The 26,624-nt window shown below is 50.4% G+C and overlaps 1 protein-coding gene and 2 long non-coding RNA genes across 30 annotated transcripts in view; 1 reads left to right on the plus strand and 2 right to left on the minus strand.

The window, feature by feature from the left end:
* The window catches only part of ATXN7L1 (ataxin 7 like 1), a 285,586-nt gene that overhangs the window by 204,795 nt on the left and 54,167 nt on the right, over positions 1-26,624 (plus strand). For 25 of the 28 annotated variants that reach the window (XR_007920485.3, XR_007920483.3, XR_007920484.3 and 22 more), the window contains one exon: positions 19,485-19,707. Coding sequence is in view for 19 of the 28 variants with exons in the window: in XM_051848825.3 (XP_051704785.2) it covers positions 19,485-19,707 (223 nt within the window). In the remaining 9 variants the exon portion in view is untranslated. Of the gene's footprint in view, positions 1-7,628; positions 7,768-19,484; positions 19,708-26,624 lie in introns of those variants that run through there. The other 3 variants (XM_089328457.1, XM_089328459.1, XM_089328462.1) reach the window with 2 other exon arrangements.
* LOC138849039 (uncharacterized) lies at positions 6,255-7,627 on the minus strand. The gene is made up of 2 exons (XR_011387373.2): positions 7,499-7,627; positions 6,255-6,823 (listed from the first exon to the last, which is right to left on the minus strand). It is a non-coding gene; the product is annotated as an uncharacterized LOC138849039 (long non-coding RNA).
* LOC138849038 (uncharacterized) lies at positions 17,919-21,400 on the minus strand. The gene is made up of 4 exons (XR_011387372.2): positions 21,285-21,400; positions 19,651-19,758; positions 19,440-19,555; positions 17,919-18,152 (listed from the first exon to the last, which is right to left on the minus strand). It is a non-coding gene; the product is annotated as an uncharacterized LOC138849038 (long non-coding RNA).

Raw genomic sequence — 26,624 nt, forward strand, 5'->3', positions numbered from 1 at the left:
GGATTTGTTTGAGTATCTATTTTCAATTCTTCTGTGTGTACTTGTGTACCTAGGAGTAGAAATCCTGGGTCATATGGTAATTCTAATATTCAACACTTTTTTTTTTTTTTTTTTTTTTTTTTTTTGATAGGCAGAGTGGACAGTGAGAGAGAGAGACAGAGAGAGAAAGGTCTTCCCTTGCCGTTGGTTCACCCTCCAATGGCCGCCGCTGCAGCCGGCGCACCGCGCTGATCGATGGCAGGAGCCAGGATCCAGGTGCTTTTTCCTGGTCTCCCATGGGGTGCAGGGCCCAAGCACCTGGGCCATCCTCCACTGCACTCCCTGGCCATAGCAGAGAGCTGGCCTGGAAGAGGGGCAACCGGGACAGAATCCGGCGCCCCGACCGGGACTAGAACCCGGTGTGCCGGCGCCGCAAGGTGGAGGATTAGCCTATTGAGCCACGGCGCCGGCTAATATTCAACACTTTTTAAATTAACAAAAAAAATTTGATTTTGGTGAAATGTACTTAACATATAAAGTTTACCACCTTAGCCATTTGTAATACACAGTTCAGTACTATCACGTGCATTTGCGATTGTTACGCAACCAGTAACATCATCCATCTCCACAGCAGTTGGTCTTGCAGAACAGAAACTCTATATACATTAAACAATAACTCCTCACATAAACACACAATTCCTGGCAACCTGCATTCTTTCTATGAATGTGACTACTCCAGGTGTCACATATATGTGGGATCATACAGCGTCTTTTTTGAAAAAAATACTTATTTTATTTATCTAAAGACAGAGTGACATAGAAGAAGAGACAGAGAAAGAGCTGCCATTCACTGGTTCACTCCAAAAATGGCTGCAATAGCCCGGGGCTGGGCCAGGCTGAAGCCAGGAGACATGAACTCTATCCAGGTCTCCCACATAGGTGGCAGGGCCCAAATGCTTGGACCATCTTCCACTGCCTTCCCAGGCACATAAGCAAAAAACTGGATTGGATGTAGAGGAGCTGGGCCTGAAACTGATGCTCCAGGATGGGATGCCGGTCTTTTAGGCGGCGGCTTGACCTGCTTCACCACAGTGCCAGCCCCGGTGTTTGTCTTTTGTGACTGGCTTGTCTCACTAGTGTAATTTCAGGTTTATCCATACTGCGGATGTGCCAGAATTTCCTTCCTTTTTAAGGCTGAATGACATTCCATCGTATACCACATTTTGTTGATTGGTCCATCCACTGATGAGCGTGTGCTGGCTTCTGCATTTTGGCCATTGTGAATAATACAGATGTGGATGGTCTGGTCAAGACTGCTTTCCATTCTTCGGGGTATACACAGAAGTGGAACTGCTGCATCTTATGGGATTTCCATTTTTAATTTCTTGAGGAGCCACCATACTGTTTTCCATATGGCTGTGCCATTTCACACTCCCACCGGTAATGCACAAAGCTTCTGGTTTCCCCACATCCTTGCACCCTAGCAGCTGTGGTACCACGTGCTAGTTTTCATGTGCATTCCCCCAGTGCCTAATGATACAGATACTCTTGTTGACCATTTGTGTGTTTTCTTTGGGGAAATGTCTATTCAAGTCCTTTGCCCATTTTTGAACTGGATCATGCCCTCTTGTTCTTGCATTGAGAGTCAGGATTCTAAACTTGGCGCTTCTCAGACTCCAGAGCAGTGTCCGTGTTGCATCTTATTATCCGAAGCCCTCTGTTTGCTAAGAACTTAGGCCACCTACTCACTCCACAGGTACCCAGGTGAGGAGAGAGATAAGGGCTGAGACAGGGAAGGGTCAGTGCTCTTGGTGGAGAGAGCTGACCCAAGGCGAATGTACCCATCTCTGGCCTCCCGGTCTTCCTGGAACTCAGCAGAGGTACCAGGAAAGCTGTCCATGGATGTCTCTGGAAAAGCTCCAGCCCCCAGGCTATAGAACCTGCCTTTTCATCTGTGTGTTTCTTCTAAGCCTTGTGACGTCCAGCAGATTCTACTTGACTGTCCCCAGAGAGGGGGACATGTGCTCAGGAGCCCTTGACCCGTTGGCTTTGGGTCTACAGGTCAAGGCTCACAGCCTCACCCCTGGGAGCTGAGTGTCTTCAATTAGAGCTGCCAGTGACTGAGAGAAGAGGGCTGATGGAATAGGAGTCAGCTCACAGCCCCTCGCCCTGCTGGCTCCACTGCACAGAAATGGAATGGTGGAAACTGACCTGCACATCTCCCTCGCAGTCAGAAAATGATCAGTTCTCTGTAATTCTGGGGAGAAACCCCATATGAGCAGAAAAGGAAGCATACCGCTCCAACATCGTGTTCTCCCTGGGGACTCTCCCACAGGAGACTCACTATCTTTTGCTCTGACCATGCTGTCAAACTGCCCCGGGGGTGGCTCCACAGGAACTGCCTACTTACATGACATAATTTATTTTTAAAGGTTTATTTTATTTATTTGAAAGACAGAGTTACAGAGATAGAGGTAGAGACAGAGAGAGGGGTCTTCCATCCACTGGTTCACTCCCCAGATGGCCACAACGGCCAGAGCTGCACCGATCTGAAGCCAGGAGCTTCTTCCGGGTCTCCCATATGCGTGCAGGGGCCCAAGGGCGTGGGCCATCTTGTACTGCTTTCCCAGGCCATAGCAGAGAGCTGGATCGGAAGAGGAGCAGCTGGGACTAGAACCGGAGCCCATATGGGATGTCGGCACTTCAGGCCAGGGCTTTAACGCACTGTGCCACAGCACTGGCCCCACGTGGCATAATTTGAGATGATGATGTGTCCCCCAAGTCCAGAATTCCCCAGTAGAATGATGACCAAAGCCTTGGAAAGCTTTTGTCTCTTAGAGTTTTGAATTTTGTCATTTTGGAAAAGGCACATGCCCCTGAGAGGATTAAGATTCATCAGGTAGGTCGGTGCCACGGCTCACTAGGCTAATACTCCGCCTACAGCGCCAGTGCCCCAGGTTCTAGTCCTGGTTGGGGCGCCGGATTCTGTCCCAGTTGCTCCTCTTCCAGTCCAGCTCTCTGCTGTGGCCCTGCAAGGCAGTGGAGGATGGCCCAAGTGCTTGGGCCCTGCAGGAGGAGGCACCTGGCTCCTGGCTTTAGATTGGCACAGCGCGCCGGCCATTGCGGCCGTTTGGAGAGTGAACCAATGGAAAGAAGACCTTTCTCTCTGTCTGTCTGTCTCTCTCTCTCACTGTCTAACTCTGCCTGTCAAAAAAAAAAAAAAAAAAAAAGAAAAAGAAAAAAGATTCATCAGGTAGTACAGGTAATAGCCCGGTTTCAGTGGCTAAGATGCTACTTGGGATGCCTGCATCCCATGTCAGAGTGCCTGGGTTCCGGTCCTAGCCCTGCTATCCACTTCTAGCTTCCTGCTGATGTGCACCTGGAAGGTGATGAGCAGATAATGGCTTAAATGGGATTGGGCCCCTGCCACCCATATATGGAACACTAGATAGAGTTCCTGAATCCTGGCTTCAGCCCAACCCAGGCCTGGCTGTTGCAAGCATTTGAGGAATGAATCAGCAGATGCAAGATCTCTCTCTCTCTCTCTCTCTCTCTCTCTCTCTCCCTTCTGGCTTTCAAATAAATTTTATTTCATTTCATTTTATTTATTTTTTTGACAGGCAGAGTGGACAGTGAGAGAGAGAGAGAGACAGAGAGAAAGGTCTTCCTTTGCCATTGGTTCACCCTCCAATGGCCGCCGCGGCCAGCGCGCTGAGGCCTGCGCACCGCACTGATCCGATGGCAGGAGCCAGGTACTTATCCTGGTCTCCCATGGGGTGCAGGGCCCAAGAACTTGGGCCATCCTCCACTGCACTCCCGGGCCACAGCAGAGAGCTGGCCTGGAAGAGGGGCAACCGGGACAGAATCCAGCACCCCGACCGGGACTAGAACCTGGTGTGCCGGTGCCGCTAGGCGGAGGATTAGCCTAGTGAGCCGCGGCGCCGGCCTTTCAAATAAATTTTAAAAAATGAATTAAAAAAGAAAAGAAATGTTGAGTGAAACATATAGTGTGGGGAGCAAACCGGACTAGACTGAGTTACTGGAATTAAGACTTATTGCAAACCGGACTAGACTGAGTTACTGGAATTAAGACTTATTCTATGCATCTGCTCTCCCACAATATGGCGCTGGGAGAGAAGTAAACAGCTTCCTCACAGCTGCCTCCAGTTCAACTAATAAACTGTAGGACTTGCTCCTGATTGGAGGAGAGCAGCGTACTCGGCGTGTGGGCAGCCGAGTTAGGATTGGCGGAGGAGGACTATAAAGGAGGAGAGAGACGGCATGCACCGGGAACATCTATGGGGAACATCTAAGGGAACCTGTGCAGCCCCCGAGAAGAGCCGGCCGGCGGTGTGCCGCTCCCCTGCGGAAGTGGGGAATGTGGCCAGGGGGAACTGCCCTTCCACGGAGGTGGAAGGGATAGTAGCCAACCCGGGAAGAACCAGCAGCAAACCCGGGGAGGGCCGAGCAGATGAAAGAACAGCGCAGGGTCCTGTGTTGCTCCTCCACGAAGAGGGGGAGCGACATATAGGAGTTCCTAGTAGAAGATAATGGTGCCCAAAACACACTTTACTGCTCGTTTCTTTTTTCTTTCTTTCTTTTCTTTTCTTTTCTTTTTTTTTTTTTTTTTTTTAGAGGCAGAATTACCGACAGAGAGGCAGAGAAAGGGATCTTCCATCCACTGATTCACTCCCCAAATGGCTGTAACAGCTGGAGTCTCCCATTTCCACTCCCCAAATTGTCTCCCTTGCAGGTGCAAGGGGCCAAACCCTTGGGCCATCTTCCAGTGCTTTCCCAGGTCATTAGCAGAGAGCTGGATCAGAACTGGAACAGCCGGGACTGGATCCAGTGCCCATGTTGGGATGCCAGCACTGCAGGTGGAGGCTTAACCTACTATGCCACAGCACTGGCCCCCACTGTTCTTTTTTTTTTTTTAATTGAGACAAAATTCAGGTAATTGAAGGTTAACTACTTTTTAATTTTTTAAAGAAATTATTTATATTTATTTTGTTTAAAAGGCAGAGAGAGAGGCAGAGACAGACAGGATGATATCTTCCATCCACTAGTTTGCTCCCCAGATACCCTCAGTAGCCATAGTGTGGCCGGGTGCAAGCCAGGAGCCAAGAACTCAATCCAGGTCTCCCCTGTGGGTGGCAGGGACCCAAGCACTTGGACTATTATCTGCTGTTTTTTCAGAGTGTATATGAGCAGGAAGCTGTAAGGAGGAGCAGAGCCAAGGACTTGAACCTGCCCACATGCTCTGATATGGGATGCAGGTTTCCCAAGCAGCATCTTAATACCTTCCCCTTAAATTTTTTTAAAAGATTTATTTATTTATTTATTTGAAAGGTGGAGATACAGAGAGGGAAAGAGAAAGAGAGAGAGAAGACAGAGAGAAGGAGAAATCTTCCATCCAGTTGGTTCACTCCCCAAATAGCCACAATGGCCAGGGCAGGGCCAGGCTAAAGCCAGGATCCAGGAGCTTCATTCTGGTCTCCCACATGGATGCAGGGGCCCAGGCACCTGGGCCATCTTCCATTGCTTTCCAAGGCACATTAGCAGGGAGCTGGATTGGAATTGGAGCAGTCAGGACTTAAGTGGACACCCATTCAATGCTGGGATGCCAGCATTGTAGGTGAGGCTAAACCTTCTATGCCACAGTGCCAGCCCCAATTTTTTTTTTAAGATTTATTTATTTGAAACACAGAGTTACAGAGAGTGGGAAGATACACACACACACACACACACACACACACAGATCTTCCACCCGCTGGTTCACTCCCTAGTTGGATGTAGTCTCCGCAGCTGAGCCAGGTGGAAGTCAGAAGCCTGAAACTCCACCCAGGTTTCCCATGTGGGGAGCAGGGGCCCAAGCATTTGGGGCATCTTCTGTTGCTTTTCCAGGCACATTAGCAAGGAGCTGGATCAGAAGTGAAGCACCTGGGATTTGAACTCATATGGGATGCCTGTGTTGCAGGCAGCAGTTTAACTCCTGTGTCACAATGTTGGACCCCCAATTTTTTCAGAATTTATTTTATTTGAGAGACAGAGAGCTCCCATCCCCTGTTTCACTCCCCAAATGCCTACAACAGCCAGGAGTTGGCAGGCCAAAATCAGGAGCCAGGAATTCTTTGTAGGTCTCCCACATGTGGGCAGGAACCCAATGAGTCGTGTCATCACTGCTGCCTCCCCGTGTCTGTGTTAGCAGGAAGCTGGGGTTCAGAGCTGGAGCCAGGCTTTGAATCCAGGTACTCTGATGCGCAATACAATGTGGGTGTTTTTTAAGAGTTATTTATTTATTTGAAAGGCAGAGCTACAGAGAGAGAGAGGGAGAGACAGAGAGAGCAAGCTTCCATCTGTTGGTTCCCTCCCCAAATGGCGGCAACAGTGAGGGCTGGGCCAGGCTGAAGTCAGGAGCTTCTTCCAGGTCTCCCACTTAAGTGCAGGGGCCCAAGCACTTGGACCACCTTCCACTGCTTTTCTCAGGCTGTCAACAGGGAGCTTCCAGCACCCATATGGCTGATGTTGCGGGTAGTAGCTTAACCAACTATGCCACAGTACTGGCTGGCCCTGGATGTGGATATCTTAACCAGCATCCTAATTGCTAGGACAAATTCCTGCCCCTAACCATTTTTTAAAATAGGTTTTTATTTCTGTATTTTGAGAGGCAACGTCATAAAGAGAGAGGGAGAGATAGATCTTCCATCTGCGTGTTCACTCCCCAGATGGCTGCAATGACCATGGCTAGGCCAAACTGAAACCAGGAGCCAGAAGCTTCATCCAGGTCTCCCATGTGGGTAGCAGGGTCCCAAGCACTTGGGCCATCTTCCACGAAATGGAGCAGCTGGGACATGAATAGGCACCCATATGAGATGTCAGCATTGCAGTCAGTGGCTTTACCCACCATGCCATAGCACCCCTGCTCCTAACCATTTTAAAGTATACAATTCAATGGCATGGAGTACATTCGTGGCATTGTGCAACCATTGCCCCCAAAGGAGATCAAACGTCCCTAAGCAGTCACTCCCCATGTCCATGTTGTCCAAGGCATCCTATAACAGGGACCTTTGGTGAGCCTTTGTTTTTGTAGGAGTTCACACTCTCCCTACCCCATTTCCCCCCTTCCCTCTTTGCCCAAGTTTGCTGTCATTTGCCAAATTCGGGGAATAAACTTTCTAAACATGCAGAATGAATGAAAACTCCCTGCTTGAATTAATTGAAATCCGTTTGCAGTGACTGCCCTATAAAAGTGCAGTCACCTCCTGCAAGTATTTTCCAATCACGACAAGGATCACTACTCTCTCCCAAGCACAGGGCTAGCTGTTGGGGTGGACACTGCCCGTCAGTATGGACAAGCCCCAAGGGAAAGGGGAAAGAAAAGCCCGAGGAATCTGCAGGCTACGCAGGACTCAAGCCAGAGCCCACACTGCCTGATGAGGCCGTTGTCCTGGTGGTGCCATGGGAGGAACCCCGCCCTCCCCACACAGCACTGGCTCTCATGAGTGGCCAAGGGACCTACCTCCTCTGACCACACCTTAGGCGCGCGCTTCAGGAAAACCCAAGTTCATCTGCGGAAATTCAGTATACAGCCCTGACTGTTCCGGGCTTTTCTTTCTGCCTTTCCCTAATCTCATCTGGGCGTGCTCTCTTAAAGGGGAAGTGGTGCCTTCTGACTGGCCAGGCCTGCAGCCAGGAGCCAGGAAACGTCTACTAGCACGAGTCTCGCTGCCCAGCGTGTCACTGGCTCAGCCTTCTTGTCCAAATGGCCAGGCTGCCTCCCCAGGATGTGTAAGTGCGAGCGCAGGGCACGCTCACCACCCAGGAAGGCGTGGGGCTGGGTGCAGGGCACGGAAGAGAGAGCCTGGCAGGCTGAGCATGCTGGCAGCCCACGGTGCATTTAGCAAGATGCATGTCAGCAGAGACAGTGCTCTTGGTTTGTGGGCTGGCACTGGAGCCGAGACAAGGCCGAGGCGTGCGATGGCTGCCTCGGAAGGAAGTCAGGACTAGGAGGCTGGGTTGGGGACCGGTCTATTTTGGACGGCCCTTCTGGAGGCACGAGCCTCGGGCCTGGGAATGGACGGAGTGGAAAATTTCATAGCACACCTTGCATAGCCTCGGGAGCCCAGCTGCACTGCACCCAACCATCCCGTCACCCCCACGTCTCGGCTTGTACGTGCAGCTCTGATGACGCTTTTTTGCCTTTATCTCCTCAGCAACTGTTTGTCTTTGTTGTCTCTCTGTGTCATTTGCATTCAAAAATGTTGCGGGGCTTTTCTGTTCAAACCGTACAAATTGCTGGGAACTGGTGACCTGCGTTCTTCCTGCTCCCCCACCTAGGGCTGGTCCTCTGTCCACTGTGTGCACACCCTGGGCCCAGGGTGGGTGGTGCTGGGTGGTGCTGGGTGGCGGTGGCTGGCCCGCCTGCAGACAGGCTGGCTCACCAGGCCGACTGGCAGTGCATCTGGTCTGGCTTCCAGAGAGGGTTTTGTTTCCATTGAGCCCACGGAGAAATAAAGGGGAAAAGGCGCACACGCTCGCGGCCGCAGCCAGTTCCTGTGTGAATGCCACAGGAGAGCTGCTGAGGGCTCAGGAAGGCAGGCCCTCGCCGTGTGTGGGGTCCCGATCCAGGCCAGGCTCTCATTTGTATTTGTAACACTGAGGAATCTCAGAGCGTGTACAAAGTTTTGTTTTCACCGAAATAACTCAGACCTTTTGCTCCTGAAGAAGGGAGAAAGAAAGACACTAGAGTGGGACAGAAAGTGGTGTTTCGGGCCGCCTGTGTGGACAGGGTACAACCACACCCTGCTTCAAGACAACTTCCTGTTTGCCACTGCCAACTGCCACTCCAAGGAGAACAGAAATGGTTCCGTTATTAGTGGCTGCCGCGGGCCCACGGCAGCCTGTGGGTTGAGTGGTTCTGAGCAGCGCCACGAGCTTAGCTGTGCGTGGAGGCTTGGCGCTTTCTGTCGAGGTTGACCGTGGCCCTGCGCTGTTGAAATTGGAGGTTAGTGCAGACAAGAATGAAGTGGCGGTCTCTTCTCCTCAGCCTGCGTTCCTCACTCCATGTGCTCCCGTAGGATTCTCGTAAATGGAAAAATTTTTAATTCAGGGTCAGGGAGCAGGCAGAGAACTGCCTGTTTAGGAAAACTACTACCTAGGTCTTCTTTTTCTAATCCACATTTTCCCGTCTCAGGGGAACTCATATTAAGTGGCAGCTGTGAGTTGGCGCTGTGGCAGCTACCTTCCGTGTGTAACCAGTGCTGTCGACGTGCATGGGTTCTGCAGGAACCACAGTGAGCCACGTGCTGAGTGCCAGGGGGAGGAGTGCAGAGGACACATGTCCTCGAGGTGTGTCCCAGCACAGGACCCCTAGGGCACTAAGCCAGGGATTCCCGCAGGGGCTGGGTGCTGAGGTGTGGCACTCTGCCTGTTCTCGGGGCAACTTTGCCAGCTTGTCACTCCCTGGTATGGGTGTTACTGTCCCCATTTTGTAGATAAGGAGCCTGGGGCTCAGAGGGTTAAGTGACTTGCCTGAGTCGCAAAGCTAATGAGTGACAGCACTGGGATTTGAGCCCAGATCTTTCTGATTCCAAAGACAGCAGTGTTTGGTCCGTATTTCCAATGATTCCCAAAGCTGGTAGAACTGAAAATCACCGCAGTGCCTTTTGAAAGATACACCATGAGGGTCCTGGCCCTGATGTCTCAAGAGTGAAGGAGCCCCTGATGCTCCAGGTGGCCCGTGATGTGAAGGTGCAGCCTGGTACTTTCTCTGCCTCCTACATTTGGGGCTGCTCCCACTAGGAGGCCAGGATGGGGCTGGCCTGAGACAGGAGCAGGGCTTTTATATACCTGGACCAAGACACCTGGGTAAAGGCCACTGAGGTTGCCTGAAGGCAGTATTGGAAAGATTCATTCCGCCTCTTCAGGTACCTTAGACATGGAAATCTCAACTCAAGGCTCTTCCCTTCAGAGACAGCCCAGACCTGAGTCCCCCCTTCAGTGCCCCTGGAGTGGGGACCACATCTGCTTTGTCATTCTAAGGTCGCATCCAGTAGCTTCTCTGAAAGCTGGAAGCCACCAGTTTTCACTGAAGCCGCGGTGACTCCTGTGTTTAAACGTGTGTTATGTGTGTTCAGTGGCTTTGGAGAGGGCTTCCTGATGGGGAAGCTTGGTTTCACGGAGATGGGACTCCTGGTCAACCCCTCCACTGTCGTGTTGGATCCAGACACAGGGGAATAGCTGGGCCAATAAAAAGGCCGAATGTTATTCGGAGGAGCCAGGCTCTGGTTGCAGGTGGAGTCCAGCAGACCAGGAAGGGTTGTTTACTTCCCTCTGGGCCTCCAGGCAGCAGCTGTGTGCTGGTTTGACTTTAACCCTGCTTTCCCCTCCTTCCTCCCTTATATTGCACCTGTATCCCTCCTGTCATGCCCTTTCTGTTTAAAGGTATGTTATTGTTTTCTGTTGTTTGCTGCTGTTGCCGTTGTTATTTTGAGAGGCAGAGACAGACAGAAAGCCAGAGAGAATTCTCATCTGCTACTTCACTCCCCAGATGTCCACAATGGCTGGGACTGGGCCAGGCCCAGCTGGCAGGTGGGAACTCAAGCCAAGTCTCCCAGACAGGTGGCATTAACACAGTTACTGGAGCCATCACCACTGCCTCTCACGGTCTGCACTGGCAGGAGGCTGGAGAGAGCTCAGAGCTAGAACCAGGAATCAGATGCAGGGACTGCAGTGTGGGACTCAGGAGCCCTAACCAGCATCTTAATTTCCGGGCCAGGAATGGCTGCCCCTGTGTTAATCCTTTTCTTATATGAACTGAAGTGACTTTAACAAAAACTGAGCCTGTTAAGCAATCCATCCTGTATCCTTCCTTTTTTCTCTCATTCTCATATTTATGGTAAATGTTTGCGTACTGATTAGAGTTTCCGTATTGTGCTATTTTTCATTTTCTTGTGGATTTGGGTGTACTGTTTCACATGCACATTTCCCAAGATTGAGATGACCCTCATACTTGTCATTTTCAATTATTTTATTATAGATTGTTGAGGTTGTGTGTAGTAGCTTTTACTACTATAAACAGTGCTGCTGAGAATATCTTTGAACCTTTTTTTTTTCTGTGGGGATATTTCCTTGGGGTCTATTTTCTAAGCTAACATTACCAGATTACCAGATCAAAGGCTGAGAATGCTTTTTATTTCCTGTTATTATCACCAGGGTGTTCTCCAGAAAAAATGTAATCCCTTGAAAATACCCCCAGCAGTATGTACACGTGCTTGTTCCCCGGCAGGTTTGTGTTTCTGTGATTCTTCCTTTTAGCTGGGCTGGATGTCTTATGAGGCATCCCTGGGGGCTGATGGAAACATTTCAGGGCCCTGGAAAATCCCTGGGACTCCCCAGGTCCTACCCAGTGGGGCTGCTGCCTGAAATGTCTACCTTAGTACCAGCTGAGCAGGTGGGAGGGGAATGCTGCCGAGGGGCCAGATAAAGAGAACTCTAAGTTATCTGACTCCACGCTTGTGTCTTAGGGCTGCTCTGGCTATGGGAGATGCTCTTCCAAGAATCATTTCTCAAGCTGAATTTGTAAGTTTTTTTTTCTTTTAATTTGCATTTATTTTATGCTGAATTTTTTTTCCCAGCCATCAATTTCTGTTTCTGCAGTTTCTTCTGGGATATCTTTTACTTTTGTGCCGCCTCCTCTTCTGGTTTAGGAACAGTTTCTGTTGTTTCAGGAAGGATCCTCTCAGCGTGGCAAGGGGAGCGCCCGCCTGGATTAGTGTGACCATGAGCTTTGTAGGGATGATGGGACATCTTTTTGCTTTGTTATGGATTTGTTCAGTGACCAGAGAACCTACATCCAAACCCTGAAGTTCAGCATTGCTCTCTGCATTCTTATATATGTGCATCACAAATTCAGCACTCTGTTTGGGCCACCCGCCCTGTGTCCAGCCCCACTGTTGAGCCTGGGTGCACCTACCAACTCCGCTGTAGTGATGACAGAGTGGCACACATTGCTTCTTTAATGTGATGCCTTTCAGGTACTCGGTGGTGTTGTGGGAGAGGAGGAATCTAAAATCCTGTTCCAGGTCCTTGCCTTTTACCTAGAGAAGCATTCTAAGTACAGGCACAAATAGCAGTGCCTGAAGTGATATAAAGTTTGTTTAAAAGGTGAGGAGGAAATGGAGTCAGCCTTGTAGCATAGCAGGTTAAGCCTCCACCTGTGATGCCGGCATCCCACATGGGTACCAGTTCAAGACCTGGCTGTTCCACTTCTGATCCAGCTCTCTGCTGATGCATCTCGGAAGGCAGTAGAGGCTGGTCTAAGTCCTTGGGCTCTTGCGCCCATGTGGGAGACCTGGAAGAGGCTCCAGGCTCTAGGTTCCTGGCTTTGGCCTGGCCCAGCCCCCACCATTGGGGACATTTGGGGAGTGAACCAGTGGATGGAAGATTTCTCTCTCTCTGTATATGTCTCTGTATATGTCCCTCCTCCTCTCTCTCTGGCACTGCCTTTCAAATAAATTTTTTTAAAAGAATCTTTTTTTTTTTTTTTTTTTTTTTGACAAGCAGATTTAGGCAGTGAGAGAGAGAGACAGAGAGAAAGGTCTTCCTTTTTCCCTTGGTTCACCTCCCAAGTGGCCACTACAGCCAGTGTGTTGTGGCCAGCGCACTGTGCCTATCCGAAGCCAGGAGCCAGGTGCTTCCTCCTGGTTTCCCATGCAAGTGCAGGGCCCAAGGACCTGGGCCATCCTCCGCTGCACTCCCGAGCCACAGCAGAGAGCTGGACTGGAAGAGGAGCAACCGGGACTAGAAACCGGGGTGCCGGTGCCGCAGGCAGAGGATTAGCCTAATGAGCCGCGGCGCCGGCCTAAAAGAATCTTTAAAAAAAAAGCCAGGAAAACACACAGCATACATGGTCATTGTTCAGGAAGGGAGAAGGATCGGGGAGAGATGGTGCCTAGTACCTCAACTCACTGTCTAGTCTGCAGAGAGAGAGAGAGAGAGAGAGAGACCCTCCCAATTGTCAGCCTCTTTTGAAGTTGGAAAAGGGAGTGATTATGTGGTACTGCCCCCAGGACCCGGGTGAGGGGAGCTACATCCAGGGAAAGAGGTTATTTGACTGACAGGTTGGAGGATAGGATTACATAAGGTGGGGCGTGGCCCATCTAGCTCCCTGTTTTCTCCCATGTCAGTGGCTTTTCTGATTTGCATACCCTTGATGGCCTGGGCAGTTTCTCCCATGTTCTTAAAGTGGACACAAAGACTTGAACCTCTTGATTTGCATGTTTTGTGGGTCAAGTGAATGGCAGACCATTTTCAGCCATCACCCATTGCCACTTACAGAACGAAGGAGAAGCTGTGTTTGTATCATGTAGAAGAAAGTGAACTCTGCAGGCTGGGTGACAGTGGTAGAAAGGGCATTGGCTCAGAGGCAGCATAACCTTGGTCTTGTTTCGCAATCCACTAAGCTTTAGTTTCCCTACACCTAACAAGGAGGCTAACAGAATCATACCACTTTATGGGGGAATGGGTAGATTCCACAAGCTGGTGAGTGACCAGTAGCTTATGCAGTGTGGGACACATAGTAGGCACTCAAGAAACCAACCCAAAGCCTGAGGGTTTGGGGGACTGAGCTAGAATGAGCAGCGTAGGCCATCCACCCCCCCCCTCCCCCCCGGCGCTTGTCCAACAACTTTGTGCCCAGAGCTCATGTCACCCAGCAGTGGGTAGGAGAAGGGTTGAAGCAGACCTTGCTTTAAGTCCCACTCTTTAAGGAAACACCACCTTCCACTTCGAGGCACCCCTGCCTGAGGAGGGAGTGAGAACCCACAAGTCCTTGTGGCTCAGAGACTGCCCAGCACAAGGCTGCCTGCCACTCATTGCTGCCTCCGTTCCTTGCCCTTCCTGGAGGCTGATCCCCCGCCTCTCTGCCATCTGACCACCATGGAGCTCTATTTAGTGTCTAACTATAATTGTAGCAAGTGAGACACAGAAGCAGATTCTAGAACCAGCCCGTTCACTGACTAGCCTTGTGATATATGACTTGGGGCAAGTCCTCAAAGAGTACCTGCCTCTGTTTCTGCAGCTGGAAACTGGGGGCATGCCTGCTTCACAGAGCAGTGGCAAGGCACAGCCAGCGTGGTTCTGGGTGCCAAGGACCTGGCCCTGTGTCTCTGCCCCTAGTTCCGGTTCACTTTTGGAAGAAGGTCCCTTGGAATTTGGGGTAGTTCTTTGTAGGAAGCAGTCTGACCACAGCTACTATGACAGACAGAATCCACTGATGAAACAGAACCTAGGGATTGATTTGCACCTGCCCTCAGGGTTGGGGCTGAAGGCGACATAGCACTGTCAAATGAGTAAGCCAAGTGCTGGCCTCCGGCCAAGTTTTCTTACACAACCACGGCAGGCCGCAGGTGACCGTGTGGGGCTCAAAGTCTATTAGGAGAGAATTGCTCCCTTAAAAACCATATTGGAAAATTCCCAACCAGATCTTTCTAAAAATGGCACAGGGAGCCACCCTGGGTGTCTGCAGCCAGCTCAGCCATTGACAGGGTGTCTGTGCTGAGGTTTTTGTGCAGGACACTGATGCTAGAAATATGAAAATATCCCAGTGAACAGCTCAGGGCAAAGGGAGAGGTCTGAATTTTTGCTGAAACGGAGTTGCCTGAGAACCTGGTGGATTTTATCTTCAGAGATTAGGGGGAAAATTGTGGCGACACCAGGGCTCCCCACACCTGTCCAGATGTGTAGAAAGCCAAAGAGTCAGTGAGTCTGTGGCTGCAAGCCCCCCCCCCATCCCCCGCTGGTCCCCAGGGTTGCCTCCTGGACTTGCACCTGGATGTTGAAGGAGTCTATGTGAAGCAGGTGGTCTTGAAGCAGTCGGCTGCTCAGACTTTGCTGGACTTCACTTGATAGAAATGCAAAAAAGTCAGAGGATTTGGCTTTTCATTCCTTTAGTCCTGGGACACCCCCACCCACCCACCGCACCCCCCACCCCCGCCAACTCTTTGGAATGGAGGTCTTCTGCTGTCCTGGGGCTGCTGACTAGGAGTGTCAGGTGCCCTGCTGAAGTGCCCATAGATGGGGCAAGGTAGGGGCTCCCATTGCTCTTCTAGGCTCTCCCTGTCCACAACAGCCTCTTCCCAGGGTTCCGGGTGGGAGAGCTCAGAGTTCAGACATGGGCCCTAAAGCCATTTTCAGATCACATGATTCCTAGCTCTGTGAATGATGATGATACAAACCTGGACAGCTTTTCTCAGAGAAACCCCACCCGCACAGCAACAGCTTTTTATAAGAAATGAAGACTGTGCCTTCTTCTGTCACTGGCCCACCCATCTCTCCACCAAAGGACAAAAGTGAATGCATCTCCCACAGGTGCCATGTGGGAGAAACAGTGTGAATAGGAATGGAATCTTTCCGTGAGAGCTCCTCACTCTGCCCCACCTAAGACATGGCTGTACCCATTTTCCAGCACCTAGCTGAGGTCACCTGCTGAACTAAGGCCCACCACTCCCACCTTGTTGGTTCTGCCACTTTCAGTTCTTACCTGCACCATTAGGGGACCAACTTGTTCCCACAGCTCAGGGGGAGAACTGTGGACCTCTTTGTGGGATACCTTGAAAGAGTGTTAGATTTAATTCCATCAGAACAACAAAGAAAAATGTTAGCCTACTTTCTATAATACAGAATTGTACATTAAAACAAACAAAAATTCATGAATGGCAAAAGACTGCCTTTTTAAAAAAAAAAAAAAAAGGTTTATTATTTGAAAGGCATAGTTACAGAGAGGCAGAGACAGAGACAGAGAGAGAGGTCTTCCATCCACTGGTTTGCTCCCCAGATGGCTGAAATGGCCAGAGCTGGGCCAATCCAAAGCCAGAAGCCAGGAGCTTCTTCTGGGTCTCCCATGCGAGTGAAGAGGCCCAAGGACTTGAACCATCTTTTATTGCTTTCTCAGGCCATAGCACAGAGCTGGATCGGAAAAGGAGCAGCCAGGACTTGAACCAGTGTCCATATGGGATGCCTGCACTGCAGGCAGCAGCTTTACCTGCTATGCCACAGCACCAGCCCCTAAAGAACTATTTTCAAATTTCAATGAATATTCTCTCATATGCAGTTTGTTCTTTTAATTCACTGAAGAATGTATGGAGCTAAAATATAAAATTTTGAAAAAGCTTTCCACTGATTTAGTTTTTTCCTAAGTTTAGAGTGAAATGTCAGCCAGGATCATTAACCAGAATTCTCTAGGTGGTTGATTTTAGAAGTTCCAGTGTGAGCCATTCATTTTGTTCTTAATGGCACTCTTCGTTGTGATTTATCCTGTTTACTTGTATAAGTTTTCTTTATCCTTTATTATTTGAGAGACACAGAGAGAGAGCGAGATAGACAAAGAGAGACTCCCATCTGCTGGTTTACTCCCCAAATGCCTGGAATAACCAGGGCTGGGCTGTGGCCAAAGCTGGGAGCCAGGAATGCAATCCAGTTCTCCCATGTGGGTGACAGGAATCCAATTCCTTGAGCCATCATTGCTGCCTCCCAGGATTGCAGGAAGTTGGAGTCCCAGAGCCACAGCCAAGTATGGAACTCGGGTCCTCCAAATGTTGGATACAGGCATCTTAACTGCTAGGCTAATCACTCACCCATCGCTGTATAATTTTTAACCTTTAGCTTAGCAAAATATAATATGTCTTCATTGTTCATGCCTCTCTCCCTACCTCAATGGAGGAGTATTTCTGTACCTTCCCCACCCCCACTACCAGCTTTGAGCAAGAGAATGAATGAAAACTATAGAGACATCTAAAACAGTCGTGGTAAAATTGAGTCTTATTTTAGTATTGGAAACCTCTGCCAAAAAGGAAATTCCTAAACAAGACGTTTCTACAGGGCAGAACTATGGATTGGAAGGAGCCTTGGTTCTAGTCCCAGCACTGCCACCAACTAGCTATGTCCTGCAGGCTGGTAACTGATTACCGCGTCTCTCAGAAATGAGATCCAACTAGTTGACTTTTAAGATCCAGTTCTGATCTTCAGTGATTCTGAGGTCTGCATTTCTTAATTTCCTGGATTCGAATCTTATTCGAAGTATGCCCTGTTTCCTGCCTTTCCGAGAGGCAGTGGCCCTTGCACGTGGCACCATTCCTGGAGCAGCCCTTGGCCCTGACCTTGGCAATCACCTGGTCAGTCAGCCATGAGGAAGATGGAGACGCCTGACTGCTTCCTGCCTGTCTCACAGGGGTTGTAAAGGCCACTGCTGTTTCACAAAGGATGAATTCCTCCAAGAAAGATCCTGCCTGAGTAAAATGTTTCAGCACTTCAGCTGTTAAGTATTGCTATAGCATCTAGGAATCACGAGGGATAAGAAAAGAAAGGACAGGGATAAGTATGCCTTGTATTTGTGATAATGGAGTAGAAAGATGACCTCGAAGCCCCCCAGGAACCCACTTTGATGCATAGGTGAAGACATAGAAAGCAAGAAAGGTGAGGTGACAGACTCAAGGCCACAAGCCTACTGAATGGTGTGGTTGAGGCTGGAGCCTGGTTCTCCTGGTGCCCAGCCCAGTACTCTCTTTGCCACATCAAAACAGGGGCATTTAATGAGAAGACTGCCTGGCAACACATGGATACGCAGGAGCACAGAGAAACCCCAAACTCCTGTCTTGTGCAGCCAAGGGAAGTCTGGCTTTCTTCCCCTGGCCGGGTGCCTGGCATAGCAAGCAGAAATGCCTGTTGACAAGCAGCCTGAGACTGAGCCGTGTTTGGGGTGAGGTGGGAGGGGGTGTCTGCCATCCGTGTCACTCGCCCTCCGTTATCAGCTTGATGGCCGGATTTCCGATCTCTGGTTCTTCCCCTCAGGGAGCCTGCTACACTTGTACTTGTTTATTCGATACATATTAATATCTGTGGGGCACCGGAGAGCCCGAGAGAACTCGGGATTTACAGGAGTCTTTGTCTTTTCCAAAAGATTTATTTTATTTATTTAAAAGACAGAGCTACAGAGAGAGGTAGAGACAGAGAGAGAGGTCTTCCATCCTCTGGTCCACTCCTCAGATGGCCACAATGGCTAGAGGTGAGCCAATCCAAAGCCAAGAGCCAGGAGCTTCCACTGGGTCTCCCACGTGGGTGCAGGGGCCCAAGCACTTGAGCCATCCTCCACTGCCTTCCCAGGCCATAGCAGAGAGCTAGATAGGAAGAGGAGCAGCCAGGACTAGAACCAGTGCCCATATGGGGTGCCGGCGCTCCAGGCCAGGACTTTAACCCACTGTGCCACAGCGCCGGCCCCCCTTTTTTTTTCCCAAAAAAGATTTATTTTATTTATTGAGCTTTTGTCTTTTTATTGTTGGGGATTCCTTCGTGTAATTATGTACAAAGTTTTGGGGCATATGGAAATGTGCATTTTTCTAAGGTTCTTAGCTTTTTTCACATCTCTTATTCTCAAAAAGTTGAGAACCCACCATAGTGGGTGTACACTAGAATTTTGCTTTGCGCTTCTGCATCCTGCTTATTGAGTTGAGACCACAGGGGCTGATAAAGTTTTTTTTTTTTTTCTTTTTAAATTAGAGAGAAAGCACTCTCATCTGATGATTCACTCCCTGAAAGCCCACAATAGCCAGGACTGGGCCAGGCCAGCCAATAGCAGGGGCCAGGAACACAATCAAGTTCTCCCACATGAGTGATGAGAACTCAACCATTTGACCCATCACCTGCTGCCTCCCAGGGTGTGCATTAGCCAGAAGCTGGAGTCAGGAGCTGAGCCAGGAATTGAACCCAGACATTCTGACATGGGACACAGGCATCTTAATGCACATCTAACCAGTAGGCTGAATGTCCTCCCCGGAGCCCTGGTACGTTCTGTAGAATGTCGAGGGGCTGCGCCTCCCAGCCCAAGTCCACGCCCCGTCTTCATCTCTGAGTTCCACTTGAGCGTCTGCATTCTCGCAGTGTTGTAGCCCTGAGCTTCAGTAGGCCCTGGAGAAGCCACAACCTCAGTGTGTCAGCAAACTGCCCCCCAGTGCCAAGAAGGAACAGATGCTGGGCCACTTCCTGGCTCCCGAGTCCCTGCCTGTCCCACTGACTTTAGAGCCCCTGTGGAGGGGTAGCTTCAAGAATGTCCCATTTGTTCCTTTGAGAGTCTGGCCCTACCCGCTGCCTTGGGCACCTTGTGGCCTCAGAGTAGCCGTCTGGGGATCACTTGAGCTGTGTGGTTGTCCTGCAGTCAGGTGACATCTCGCCCGCCCTGCTGTGGTAGTGGTTTTGCAGAAGGAGGGCCAGCACATACATGCCTTTCCCGAGAACCTCGCCGTTAGTTCTGTGTGGCAGCGGGTACAGGAACCAGAAAGCGAACAGGGCTAGCGGGCAAGCTAGGGGCAGAAGGGAGGCTTCAGGGCTGCTGGCATGGCAAGGGAAGCTCTTCTCTTCGCCTGCTGGGTCTACCAGGGTATTATGGGCTGCGTGTGGGAGAGACTCACCTGCTCCAGATGCTGTGCTCAGTTCTGTTCTTTCTCCCGCTGTAGAGAGAAGACACGGTTCGATGTGTAGACCTTTTCCCTCTCCAACGTCTCCGGCCTCCACTCCCAAGACATCCCTAGCACAGGTGAAAACAAAAGCCTGTCTCAGCGGCCATAACTCTGCCAGCAGCACCTCAAAGCCATTCAAAACGCCCAAAGACAATCCACTTACCTCCAGCAGCAAACAGCACACGGTCTTTTCTGCGAAGGGATCACGAGATAAACCATGGTGAGTGCTGGACGCTGGCAGCCGGCAGCCGTCTGTCCTCGTTGCCTGTCCCTGTTACCATGGGGAAGAGCGTGTGTCCCCTGGCTTTGTTCCTGGGCATGTCATGTGCAGGGCTTTGGGGGAACTGAGGAGGGAGGGGACAGATGCCCACATGGTGCAATGAGAGTTCCAAATACAAGAGGGAATGTGGGACCTGGAAAGTGCCCAGTACCTGGCAGCTCTTGCAAACTGAGCCAAGTTATCTCTGAGAAAAGGGCAACCGGGAAATACCACTCAGCGACACCATCACCTCTCAGCGAGGGGTAGTCCTGGTGTCAGTTATCAAAGCAGGTGCTGCCAGGGAAGAGTGTGGCCTTGGGCACGTGGAGACAGGGTCCCCCCAGGGCCTCCTTGCCATGAACAGCCAGCTCCCAGCTTCCGGGGAAGAGCTACCAGCAGGGTCAGGAAGTTGGAGTTGAGCAAGGAAGCAAGAGAGGAAAAGCAAGGAGAATGTTACCCCTTGACTGTAGTGGGAGAGAGCTGGCTACAGGTGACTGTGAAAACCGAGAGGCCTTGAATGCATTTTTAAAATCCTCCGTGTTGACCAACAAGTCACAGAAGGTGGTCCGTGCAGTGGACAGTGGGAATGCAACCTGAAAGCCAGGAGGGTGAGCATGCTCCCGTGCTGTTGGCCGCCGCTGTGGAGAACTTAAGGACTAGCTTGTGCCTGCGCCACCGGCCTTACCCTTCAGGCCTCCAGGAGGCAGAGCAGGGATAAGTGCGGAGTCTGTCCAGTTCGTGTTCACTAACAATAGTTCATTACACTTCATATGTGGGAAACCATCCGTCCCTGGGTTTGGTGGTCCACGCTGGAAATGATGATGACTTAGGAAAGAGTTAATTCTGCCGGATCAGTTCAAGAGCCTCTTGTGATGGAATGGAAAGGTTTAGACTTGGCTGTGGAGGAGCGGAATGGCCGCCTGGGCCTCACGGTCAAGCTCTGTTCTCTTTCAGTTGTTGGGGTGGCGAGTCCCCACTGTGACGCAGCTGGCTAGGGAGGCTCTGGGCCAGCCCGCTAGCAGGGTGAGTCTCCCAGTCGCTGCTCTGCAGTCCCTCTTGTCTGTGACCTGGGAGCCTCCCAGAGAGTTTGCGTGGTGTCCTGCTGTAGGCACACAGGCTCTGGAATCGCAGCCTGTGCCCTTGAGCAAGCTAGTTGATATGTGGTGCCTCAGTTTCCTCATCTGTGAAATGGAACCAGCAGTAGCTCCACCCCATGGGATTGTTGTAAGGGTGAAGTGGGCTGATTTTTACAGAGCAGCCAGAACAATATGTCAGTCATAGCTCCTGGTCAATAGACATTTGAGGATAATGCTATCACTGTCATTATCATGTATGCATGCAGGACATAGCTCCCCTAGCCTGGGATGAGGATTGAAAAGGCAGGTCTCTCTAAAGAATTAGAGAAATGGCTCTTCAGACTCAGAGTGGAGATGAAAACAGAAAATAATCCAATAATTCCTGTAGAGTCCAGAAATGAAGTGCAGAGAAACAGTCTAAGGAAAGCCAGACAGTTATGGATGATTGTAAAATGAACTCACCTGGTTGAAGAGCAGGTGAGGGGTCTCACAATGTCCCAGAACATCAAAACGCACTTTCCAAAGAGAAGAACTACTGGGTTTAGGTTAATCTGCACCACCACCACCCCTAACTCCCTCTGCCAACCAACGGCAAGTCAACGCTCTTACACACTTATTAAGACCTGCTGCGGGCAACGCCCCTTCCATAAAGATAGAGAGTAGGTTTTAAAGAGCCCTGAGAACTACTGTCTAGCATCTAAAAACGAGTACACTAAAGGATTGCAGGGAAGGGCAGGTTTTGTGGCACAGTGGGTTAAGCCGCTGCTTGCGATAGCCACATCCCATACAGAGTGGTTTGAGTTCTGGCTGCGCACCTTCATTCCAGCTCCCTGCTACTGTATCCTGGGAGGCAGCAGATGATGGCTCAGGTACTTGGGCCCCTGCTACCCACAGGGGAGGCCCAGATAGAGTTCTAGGCTCATGGCTTCAGCCTGGTTCAGCCCTGGCTGTTGGGGGCATTTTGGAGGTAAGCCAATAGATGGAAGATACTGCTTTCTCTTTGTGTGTGTGCATGTCTCTCTCTCTGTGTCACTCTGCCTTTCAAGTAGATGAAACTAAATAAGCAAACTTTTTTTGTTTTAATTTAAAAAAAACAAAAAGGATTGCAAGGAATGAGAAAAAGGACAACTAGAATGCTACCTTGTATGAAGGAGGAAAAGCTAAGAGTGACTCACCTAACTTCAAGCAGGTAAACATTCGTAAGCAGAACGGGGCGCACCGTGAATGAGGCTGCACGATACACCACAGAGGCCTCCTGACTCGTCTCACCTCCTGTCTGTCTGGCTGATACCTGCCTACCCTCCAGGCGGATGCCACCAGCAGCACGTGTCAGAATCCCCAGGGCGGGGAGATGTGGCTTGGAAGCTCGGAGGGCTCAGCCTCAGTTCTGGACATCTTCCCCAGCGTGCAGTGTAGGAAAATCAGTGCTGAGTTAGGGGCTGGCAAACAGGGCCAAGTCCAGGCTCTGCCACTAACTTTCCATGTATCCTTGAACAACTCACTTCTCTGCATCTCATTTCCAAGCCTGAGTATGTTGTGATTCTAACTCACAATCCTCTTAAAAGTTCTGAGTTCCTCTTTGTACTGAATTAAGACTTAACAGTTTAGCCAAACGCAAGGGTCCCTCTAGGAATTGGCTCCAAACTCCCTCACCCCTGATCATCCAGCCCGACCCTACTATAGCTTTCCCACCATATCAGCTCCTGGAGCCTTTCCCGAGAAAATCCACCTGCCTCCACTTACTGTGCCATGACTTTTCAGATGTGTTTATTAATGTGAAAGGCAGTGACGGAGAGAAAGAGAAAGAGAGAAAGAGATCTTAGGCTGGCGCCGCGGCTCACTAGGCTAATCCTCCGCCTAGCGGCGCCAGCACACCGGGTTCTAGTCCCAGTTGGGGCGCCGGATTCTGTCCCGGTTGCCCCTCTTCCAGGCCAGCTCTCTGCTGTGGCCAGGGAGTGCAGTGGAGGATGGCCCAGGTGCTTGGGCCCTGCACCCCACGGGAGACCAGGAGAAGCACCTGGCTCCTGGCTCCTGCCATCGGATCAGCGCGGTGCGCCGGCCGCAGCGCGCCGGCCACAGCGGCCATTGGAGGGTGAACCAACGGCAAAGGAAGACCTTTCTCTCTGTCTCTCTCTCTCACTGTCCACTCTGCCTGTCAAAAAATAAGAAAAAAAAAAAAAAGAAAGAAAGAGATCTTCTGTTTGCTGCTTCATCCTCCACATGCCAACAAAAGCCAGAACTGTGCCAAGTTGAAGGCAGAAACCATAAACCCAATCCAGGTCTCCCACATGGGTGGCAGAGACCCAGATACTTGAAGCATCATCAGCTACCTCCCTTGGTGTACATTAGCAGGAGCTGAAATTCGGAGCAAAACCAGGATTCACACCCAGGCTCTCCAGATACGGAGTGGACATCCTAAACATTGCATCAAATGCTTGCTCCTAATGTTGAAGAAATTTTATTTTTTGACAGACAGCTGGCGCTAGGCCAGGGCCAAAGGCAGGAGTTGGGAATGCAATCCAAGTTTCCCATGTGGGTGGCAGGAAATCAATCACTTGAGCCGTTACCACTGCCTTCCAGGATCTGCATTCCTGGAGCCAGGAGCTGGAGGTGGCATTGAATGCAGGCACTCTGGTATGGGATGCAGGCATCTTATCCTGCAACCTAACCACTAGGCCAATACCTTCCCTCCTTCTTACTTTCTTACTTTTTTTTTTTTTTAAGTCAGAGTTACAGAGAGAGGCAAAGACAGAGAGAGAGGTCCTCCATCCACTGGTTCACTCCCCAGATGGCCGCAATGGCCGGAGCTGTGCCGATGAAGCCAGGAGCCAGGAGCCTTATCCGGGTGTAGGGGCCCAAGGACTTGGGCCATCTTCTACTGCTTTCCCAGGCCATCACAGAGAGTTGGATCAGATGAGGAGCAGCTGGGACTAGAACCGGCGCCCACATGGGATGCCCGTGCTTCAGGCCAGGGCGTTAACTCACTGTGCCACAGCGCCGGCTCCCCTTCTTACTTTCTTAAAACAATTTTTTTATTGTGGTAAAGAAAGGCTTGACATTAAGTTTACCAGTCTAATGTTTCCTTGTTTTCTTTGTCTAGCTTTTTGCTACTACTTGTCCTTCAACTTCAGCTGAAGTGTGACCTCTTCTGAAAACCTTTTCTGAGTCCGGAGCCTGTGTTAGGTGCCTGTCTCCTGTCTCAGCAATATCAGCCCTTATCACAGCGCATTCTGTGATGAAGAGCTTGTGCCTGTCCTGTTACAGATTCCCCCAGACAATATCTGTGTCTTTTAAAACTGTTTATCCCTAAGGTTGCAGAGTGCAGTTGTACAGGCTAAGCACTGCACCATTGATGCCTGGCTGAAGAAATGAGTAGGGGTTGGAGACCATTGGTTAATTGTGTACCTGCTGCTGCATCCAGGCATTTTCCTAATTTGCATAAAGGTGCCTGTGTATACCCAGTGCTTATTAATAGAATTGTCGCACAGTATCATAGTAGGTGCTCACTGTATGTTATCATGAGGGACTAGCATTGCTTGGGACTCCTGCATCTCGTATCAGTTCAAGTCCCAGCTATTCCACTTCTGATCCAGCTTCCTGCTAATGCACCTAGGCGGCAACAGATGATGGCCCAGGTACTTGGTTCTGTGCCATGGGCCCTGGCTAGTGCAGGCATTTGAGGAGTGGACCAGTAGATAGATGGTAGGTCTGTGTGTCTGTATGTCTACCTTTTAAATAAACAAATAATTTTTTAAGTTATATTAAAAAAAAAAGTAGGAATGTGCAAAAGTATTTGCACGTGAGGAACGGCAGGACATGGACCTGGGTGGTGAGCAAGGGCCAGACTGTAAAGTTCCACTGCACGTGCTAAATTCAGGAATTTGGACTTTACCCTGGAAACTGCGCAGAGCTATTCAAGGAGCAGTTTTCTGCTATGTTCAGATGCCCTGCATCAGGAAGTGGCAAGAACAGTGAGGACATGGCTGCATAATCCAGGGGAAGTGTGATGGCAGCCTGGCGCTGGGCAGGGGTAATGGGCATGCACAGACGGGCGGGGCTGGCTGTCTGTAGGGCTGGAACACAAGAGAAGAGTGGAGGGTGATCTCTGGGTCCTGGCTGGGACAGCTGGCTGGCTGTTCCTGCCACTTCCTGAGAGAAGGACAATCATGACCTGAATGGAGGGAAGGAAGGAGATGAGTTCAGCCAGCAGACTGGGAAGTCTCTGAGAAATATCTACAGAGCTGTGCAGTGGACACTGAATCTTTGGACCCAGAGGTCAGGAGAGAGGTAGGGTTGGGGCAAGGCTGGGGAACAGCCATATGAGACCCATACAATCATTTGGTCTGGCCCTGTCAAGGCAACCACAGACAGGACTCAAAATTCAGTGCATCTACAGCAGGCTAGTTTTTAAGTTGATGATTGTATATGGCCCACAAATGATGTTATAAATACCCAAATGGCCCTTGGTAGAAAAAAGTTCCCTACCCCTGATGGAGATTTGAAGGTCATCTGTGTAGACATGGGCATTGACACTGTGCGTACAAATGGGGCCCCCCAGGAAGGTCTGAGGCATGAGAAGAGCCGAGGCCAAGGGCTAGGCCCTGGACAGTGGGGCAGAGGGAAGAGGGGCCTGGGAAAGGAGGGGCTGCTGAGACCACCACTGTTTCCTGGCTCAGAGCCTCACCATTCTAACTGCCTGTCTCACTGGTGTGTGCTCCTGAAAGCCCTTTCTCACTGCCCCCTCACCCACTCCCGGCCCGTGCTTCCGTCCAGTCCCCATGGCACCTCGTCTTGGCCTCGCCTGTGGCCTCTCTGTGGACTTCCTGCTCTGCTACTCAGCAGTTACTGTGAGGTTCCTCCGGGACTCTTTCCCCCAGCTCAGTGAGAGCCGTGGTGCTCTGTTGCTGACTGTTGACTTGAATGAGGTGGATTTGACCATTGGAGGGGAATCTAAGATTTCTAATCCCTGCACATGGTAAACCTTTTGTCTAAAATGATTTGGGCTAGCATGTCCAATGGAAACAGGTGTGTCATACATATAATTACAAATTTCTAGCAACCACATTGAAGAAAGAGGCAACAGTTGAGATTATTTTTTTCTTTTGTTAAACATTTTATTTATTTATTTGAGAGGTAGAGTTACAGACAGTGAGAGAGAAACAGAGAAAAACGTCTTCTATCCCTAGTTCACTCCCCAAATGGCCTCAACGGTCAGAGCTGAGCCAATCCAAAGCCAGGAGCCAGGAGCTTCTTCCGAGTCTCCCACATGGGTGCAGGGGCCCAGGCCCTTGGGCCACTTTCTGCTGCCTTCCCAGGCCATAGCAGAGAGCTGGATCAGAAGTGGAGCATCCAGGACTGGAACCGGCGCCCATATGGGATGCCAGCACTGCAGAAGGAGGATTAGCCTACTGTGCTGTAGCGCTGGCCCCTATATTTTCTTTTTAAAATAAAATAATTTGCTTATTTGAGAGACAGCCAGAGTGAGCCCTCTTCCATTGGTTGATTCACAAATACCCACAACAGCCAGACCTGGGCCAGGATGAAGCCAGGAGTAAGGAACTCCATCTAGGTCTCTCACATGGGTAGCAGGGGCCCAAGTACTTGAGCCATCACCTGCTGCCTCCCATCCAGGGTCTGCATTAGCGGAAGCTAGAATTGGGAACAGAGACAGGACTTGAACCCAGGCACTCAGTATAGTAGGCAGGTGTCCCAACTGGTCGCTTAACCACTTATTAGTAATATGTTTGCTTTAGTCTTAGATCTCCAAAATGCTGCCATTTCAGCTTATCAGTGAGATAGTTT

The sequence above is a fragment of the Oryctolagus cuniculus genome, chromosome 3 (assembly GCF_051225735.1).
Source record: "Oryctolagus cuniculus isolate XC-2025 breed Fujian yellow rabbit chromosome 3, ASM5122573v1, whole genome shotgun sequence".
Taxonomy (NCBI): domain Eukaryota; kingdom Metazoa; phylum Chordata; class Mammalia; order Lagomorpha; family Leporidae; genus Oryctolagus; species Oryctolagus cuniculus.